Source organism: Limanda limanda, chromosome 6 (genome assembly GCF_963576545.1).
Source record: "Limanda limanda chromosome 6, fLimLim1.1, whole genome shotgun sequence".
Classification (NCBI taxonomy): Eukaryota; Metazoa; Chordata; class Actinopteri; order Pleuronectiformes; family Pleuronectidae; genus Limanda; species Limanda limanda.
Window position 1 is genome coordinate 30312706 of NC_083641.1, and position 6973 is coordinate 30319678.

The following is a 6973-nucleotide window of genomic DNA, read 5'->3' on the forward strand; positions in this document are numbered from 1 at the left end:
GTGTTTATTTAATATGGATTTAACAGTAGAAGGAACCAACTCCCTGATGTGAAGCAGACTCAGTTCAATGTGGGAGAGCATCGAATGTAAAGATGGCCGCCGCTGGTGGCTTCAGTTTGTGAACGTGTTGAAGCCTCACTTCCATATTTAGTCCTGCGCCATCTTGTTTTTTTATTATAAGAGACTTTAATTGATAGGTCAGAGTAAGGCTGTGAAAGCTAGAGGACACACCCACTTACACCTTTCAGCTGCACCCATTGGACGGTAACAGCTGTCAATCAAACTGTGGTACCCCCCCAACCCATCCGGTGCTTCATGGTCTGTTTGACTCTAATGATCATAATTCACTGAATGAACATCAGCTGATTGAAGAAGACTTGAAACTAGAGACTGAGACAGAAACTCCTGAAGGTTACTGACGTTAGAAAGAGAGAAGAAGAGTCACTTTCTATAGAAACTACCAGAGGAGTCGCCCCCTGCTGGTCAGCACACAGAACACAGGTTTCAGGCCCTTCTTCATCAGCTTCACTTTCTGACTTTCGGTGATGATAAGGAGGATGAAGAGGAGGAGGAGGAGGAAGGTGATGAGGATGAGGAAGAGGAGGATGAAGAGGAGGAGGATGAAGAGGAGGAGGAGGAGGAAGGTGATGATGAGGAGGATGAAGAGGAGGATGAAGAGGAGGAGGAAGAAGAGGAGGATGAAGAAGAGGAGGATGAAGAGGAGGAGGATGAAGAGGAGGAAGAGGAAGAGGAGGAGGAGGAGGAGGAGGAAGGTGATGAGGATGAGGAAGAGGAGGAGGAGGAGGAGGAAGAGGATGAAGAGGAGGATGAAGAGGAGGATGAAGAGGAAGAGGAAGAGGAGGAGGAGGATGAAGAGGAGGAAGAGGAAGAGGAGGAAAAGGAGGAGGAAGGTGATGAGGAGGAGGATGAAGAGGAGGATGAAGAGGAGGATGAAGAGGAGGAGGAGGAAGAGGAGGAAGAGGAGGATGAAGAGGAGGAGGAAGAGGAGGATGAAGAGGAGGAGGAAGGTGATGAGGATGAGGAAGAGGAGGAGGAGGAGGAGGAGGAAGAGGATGAAGAGGAGGATGAAGAGGAGGATGAAGAGGAAGAGGAAGAGGAGGAGGAGGATGAAGAGGAGGAAGAGGAAGAGGAGGAGGAGGAGGAGGAAGGTGATGAGGAGGAGGATGAAGAGGAGGATGAAGAGGAGGATGAAGAGGAGGAGGAGGAAGAGGAGGAAGAGGAGGATGAAGAGGAGGAGGAAGAGGAGGATGAAGAGGAGGATGAAGAGGAGGATGAAGAGGAGGAAGAGGAGGATAAAGAGGAGGAGGAAGAGGAGGAGGAAGAGGAGGATTAAGAGGAGGAGGATGAAGAGGAGGATGAAGAGGAGGATGAAGAGGAGCACTGCAGACTGAAGCCCTGATGTTAATCTGATTATCAGAACGGATCGATGAGGAGCATCTCCAGCACCAGACTCCAATTCAGAGAAGATCATTTTAAACTTCAGTTCGCGTCCACACGTTGATAAAGATCCGGTTCTACCATGTAAACAGCTGAGACGCACACGTGACGTCACTCAGTGGATTCGGCAGAAACAGATTCAAAAAACAATTATTAAAATGAACAGATCTCGACCTCTTTCCCAGTGAAGAATCAGTGATTCACCACATGACAGTAAACCAGCAGGTTTCTGAAGACAAGTTCCCTCATCGTTCAGTTCACGTTACAAGAGAAACCACACGAAGAAGAAGCAGAAGAAGAAGAAGCAGAAGAAGAAGAAGCAGCGGGAGGAGGACTTACATGAGCCCGGAGAGGAGAGCTGATCCCCGGCGTCTGGGAGCGGAGCGAGTCGGTCCCCACACGGAGCTCCGCGGGGCGGGTCCTCACAGCGGCGGTTCACACGAGTGGTGACACACACGAGCACACACTCACACACGCGCACAAGCGACTGACCCCCCCCCCCCCCCCCCCACACACACACACAAAAAAAACAACTTTCAACGAAAATTGTGTTAAAAGCGCATAAAAGTTGTTTAAAGAAAAGTTAACGCAGCGTGTGTGTGTATTAGTGTGTGTCTCTGTGAGAGCGTGTGTTTGTGTGTGTGTGTGTGTGTGTGTGTGTCAGACAGTGTCTGTGAGTGTGTGTTTGTCTGTATTAGCGTGTGTGAGTATGTGTGTGTGTGTGTGAGTGTGTGTGTTTGTGTGAACATCAGGAAGAGGAACAGTTGCGTGTGTTCCGGTTAAGGCTCCTCCCCGTCTCCGCTGTTGCGACATCCCCCCTTTCCTCCACATATTACGTCACAGTCAGCTGACTCACCTGAGCAACACAAGACTCAAAGACTCAAAGACTCAAAGAGGCTTATTACTGCCACTCTTACTGCAGAGGAGTAATCAGATACTTTACTGGAGCAAAAGTATCTGCTGAGACTGAAATACTCCATTACAAGTACTGAGGTACACAAGTATTCATGTCTAAAGCAGGGGAGGAGCCAGAGCTTCAGCATCAAGCCCCTCCTCTAACGCAGGGGAGGAGCCGGAGCTTCAGCATCAAGCCCCTCCTCTAACGCAGGGGAGGAGCCGGAGCTTCAGCATCAAGCCCCTCCTCTAGAGCAGGGGAGGAGCCAGAGCTTCAGCATCAAGCTCCTCCTCTAAAGCAGGGGAGGAGCCAGAGCTTCAGCATCAAGCCCCTCCTCTAACGCAGGGGAGGAGCCGGAGCTGCAGCATCAAGCCCCTCCTCTAATGCAGGGGAGGAGCCGGAGCTTCTACATCAAGCCCCTCCTCTAGAGCAGGGGAGGAGCCAGAGCTTCAGCATCAAGCTCCTCCTCTAAAGCAGGGGAGGAGCCAGAGCTTCTCCAGTGGAATCATCTCAGCTCTGGAGACCGACTCCATCTGTACGATGAAGATTCAAACCTTCCTTCACGATGAAGCTTCTAGTTCCAGCTGGTTCGGGTTCGTCTTACGCCGGGTTCACACCGGACGCGTAAGAGCTAACCGTGGATTATGAAGGTGGATCGAGATCCTGATCCTGATGGTGGATCCTGATGGTGATCCTGATGGTGGATCCTGATGGTGGATCCTGATCCTGATGGTGGATCCTGATGGTGGATCCTGATCCTGATGGTGGATCCTGATGGTGGATCCTGATGGTGGATCCTGATCCTGATGGTGGATCCTGATGGTGGATCCTGATGGTGGATCCTGATCCTGATGGTGGATCCTGATGGTGGATCGAGATCCTGATGGTGGATCGAGATCCTGATCCTGATGGTGGATCCTGATGGTGGATCCTGATGGTGGATCCTGATCCTGATGGTGGATCCTGATGGTGGATCGAGATCCTGATGGTGGATCGAGATCCTGATCCTGATGGTGGATCGAGATCCTGATCCTGATGGTGGATCGAGATCCTGATCCTGATGGTGGATCCTGATGGTGGATCCTGATCCTGATGGTGGATCCTGATCGTGGACTATGATCACAACCAGACTGCTTGATATAAAATATTTCTCCTCAGATACTCGACCATTACTGACAATAATCCATCAGGTCATTCACTACAAAGTGTTTATTCTAATCAAAGTAAAGACTCTGATCTCTCTGATGTCCTCTGTTCCACGGTACATCTGCTGGACTCGTGTCCGTCCTGGAGACGGGTCCTCACATGTAAATGGTAAATGGATTTGTATCTATATAGCGCTGTTCTAGTCTGATGATGACCACTCAAAGCGCTTTACAGTTTCACATTCACACACACATTCACACAGAGCATTTATTAGCAGGGGGGACATTCAGGGTTCAGGGCCCTTCGGCATGCAGATGGTTCAGACTGGGGATCGAACCGCCGACCCTCAGGTTGGAGGACGACCACTCTACCCCCTCAGCCGCAGCCGCCCCACGAGTGTCTCTGAGGTTTCTACCTTCTCCACCTGCTACAGGTCTCAGTAGTTCTCCTCTTGTTGAAGACCAGAGGACGTCTCACCTTGTTAGAGACCATGAGACAAACTGGGATCTGTGAATATGAGACTATGCTAATATAATGTTCACACGTTTTATCATATCAATGTACTTAAAGTATCCAAAGTAAACGTGGGCTTTAGTTATTTGTAATCTGATTACACCATCATCTCCCAGGACCTCAAGTGGGAGCTTAACATCAGCTCCATCACCAAAAGAGGACAACAGAGGAAGAAGTTCAACCTGTTAAAGACAATGATGGTGCACTTCTACACCTGCATCATCGAGTCCATCCTCACCTCCTCCATCACCATCTGGTTCGCTGCTGCCACCACTAACGACACTCTCCAGGACCTGTCTGCCTCTAGGACCCTGAGGCGTGCAGGTCAGATTGGAGCCGATCCTTCTCACCCGGGTCACAAACTCTTTGAGCTTCTTCCCTCGGCCAGGAGGCTTCGGGCCATCAGGACCAAAACCTCCCACCACAAGACCAGCTCCTTCCCTGCTGCAGTGGGCCTGATCAACAAGGCCCGGGACCCCCCCCCCACCTGACTCGGACTTTTATTCCACCCCCCCACCTCTAGGATGTGTTAAATTAACACATTACATCATATCATGTTATATTATACTGCATTACATTGCATATTGCAATATGACACTGTTCACTGTTTTGCATTTAGCATTTCACTTTTTACTTCACTTTTTATATTTTATATTTTTATATATTTTTATTCAGAAATGTTTATCTCAAAATAAATGTTACTTTGTATAAATATTGATAAAAAGTAAGTAAATAAGAAGTAAACAGTGAGTAAATATATACTGGTTTCCCATTTTGTATTGCTCTCCTATGCATGTTGTATTTATTGTGTTTTTATGTTTCTATGTTCATTGTTTGCACCAATAACCAGAGCAACTTCCTTGTGTGTGTGAACGTACTTGGCAATAAAATACTTCTGATTCTGAAATTACTGGTTTACAAGGAGACTCTGTTGTCATTCATTATGTGATGTCGCCTCCTAGTGGCGTCACTGTGTAGCACCCTGATGACTGTGGTGCGTTCATGTCCCTGGAATTTTCAGAGGTTATATCGAAATTTAGACAGACAGACAGACAGACAGACAGACAGACAGACAGACAGACAGACAGACAGACAGACAGACAGACAGACAGACAGACAGACAGACAGACAGACAGACAGACAGACAGACAGACAGACAGACAGACAGACAGACAGACAGACAGATATAAAGATAGACATATAGACAGATAGACAGACAGACAGACAGACAGACAGACAGACAGACAGACAGACAGACAGACAGACAGACAGACAGACAGACAGACAGACAGATATAAAGATAGACATATAGACAGATAGACAGATAGATAGATATATAGATAGATAGACAGACAGACAGACAGACAGACAGACAGACAGACAGACAGACAGACAGACAGACAGATATAAAGATAGACATATAGACAGATAGACAGATAGATAGATATATAGATAGATAGACAGACAGACAGACAGACAGACAGACAGACAGACAGACAGACAGACAGACAGACAGACAGACAGACAGACAGACAGACAGACAGACAGACAGACAGACAGACAGACAGACAGACAGACAGACAGACAGACAGACAGACAGACAGACAGACAGACAGACAGACAGACAGACAGACAGACAGACAGACAGACAGACAGACAGACAGACAGATAGATAGATAGATAGATAGATAGATAGATAGATAGATAGATAGATAGATAGAAAGATAGACAGATAGATAGATAGATAGAAAGATAGACAGATAGACAGATAGATAGACAGATAGACAGATAGACAGAAAGATAGACAGATAGATAGATAGATAGATAGATAGATAGATAGATAGATAGATAGATAGATAGATAGACAGACAGACAGACAGACAGACAGAAAGATAGATAGATAGATAGAAGATAGATAGATAGATAGATAGATAGATAGATAGATAGACATATATATATAGATAGATAGATAGATAGACATATACATTTATAGATAGATAGATGATAGATAGATAGAAGATAGATAGATAGATATATAGACATATATATATATAGATAGATAGACATATATATATAGACAGATAGATAGATTGATAGATATATAGAAGATAGATAGAAGATAGATAGATAGATAGATAGACATATATAGATAGATAGATAGACAGACATATATATATAGATAGATAGATAGATAGACATTAATATATAGACAGATAGATAGATATATAGAAGATAGAAGATAGATAGATGGATGGACGGACGGACGGATGAATATTCATCATGAATATTTATTTTAAAGTAGAAATAAATCTTACAGGTGTTTCTCTGTAAAACATCTGCTTATAATAAAGTGCAAATCAAAAAGATTAATTCATTCTATTGTTTTTTACAGAATGTTAATTTGTATTAGCAGATGTACGACTTCAGGGCTCGCCCAAAGTGAAGCCAAATCATCTCTTTATCTCCCCCTGGTGGCTGGAGGCCGTATAGGTCATGTGGTTTGAGCGTCTAACTTTTCTCTGAATTACTATAAATGACAGAAACACTTTTTTCACTGTTTCCTGCGTCACTGCAGCAGAAGCAGGAAGTAACCACCAGATGCGGCGTCCGTCAGAAGCGTGGACACGATTCTGATGATGTCACACTGAGCTCTGACTCATCGTCACGTTAGCTTCTTCAGAAGGAAACGTAAACGTAACGTTTATGAACCTGAAACACCGGACGAACTTCTAAATCAACGTGAGTGAAGAAGAACAAGTCGGACACGGAACTTTTAATATTGTTCTTTTTTATTTTTCAATCATCTTTTTCATCCTGCTGCGTATTTTGCGATGATTATTTTCTAACATATGATGCAATATATGACGTGTCTGAGAAAAGGTGCAAACATTAGCAAACACAAAGAAAGATCGAGAGACTTCAGCCTCTGACATGTTACCGTGGCAACAGTTGGCCACTGTT

At 45.4% G+C, this 6973-nt stretch overlaps 1 protein-coding gene across 1 annotated transcript in view; it reads right to left on the reverse strand.

Moving 5' to 3' along the window:
* The window catches only part of LOC133003980 (interleukin-1 receptor accessory protein), a 17727-nt gene extending 15785 nt beyond the window's left edge, over positions 1 to 1942 (reverse strand). The window contains exon 1 of the mRNA XM_061073824.1: positions 1798 to 1942. Within this exon, the coding sequence (XP_060929807.1) occupies positions 1798 to 1799 (2 nt within the window). The 5' untranslated portion in view covers positions 1800 to 1942. The remainder of the gene's footprint in view (positions 1 to 1797) is intronic.
* Positions 1943 to 6973: the final 5031 nt, after the last annotated feature.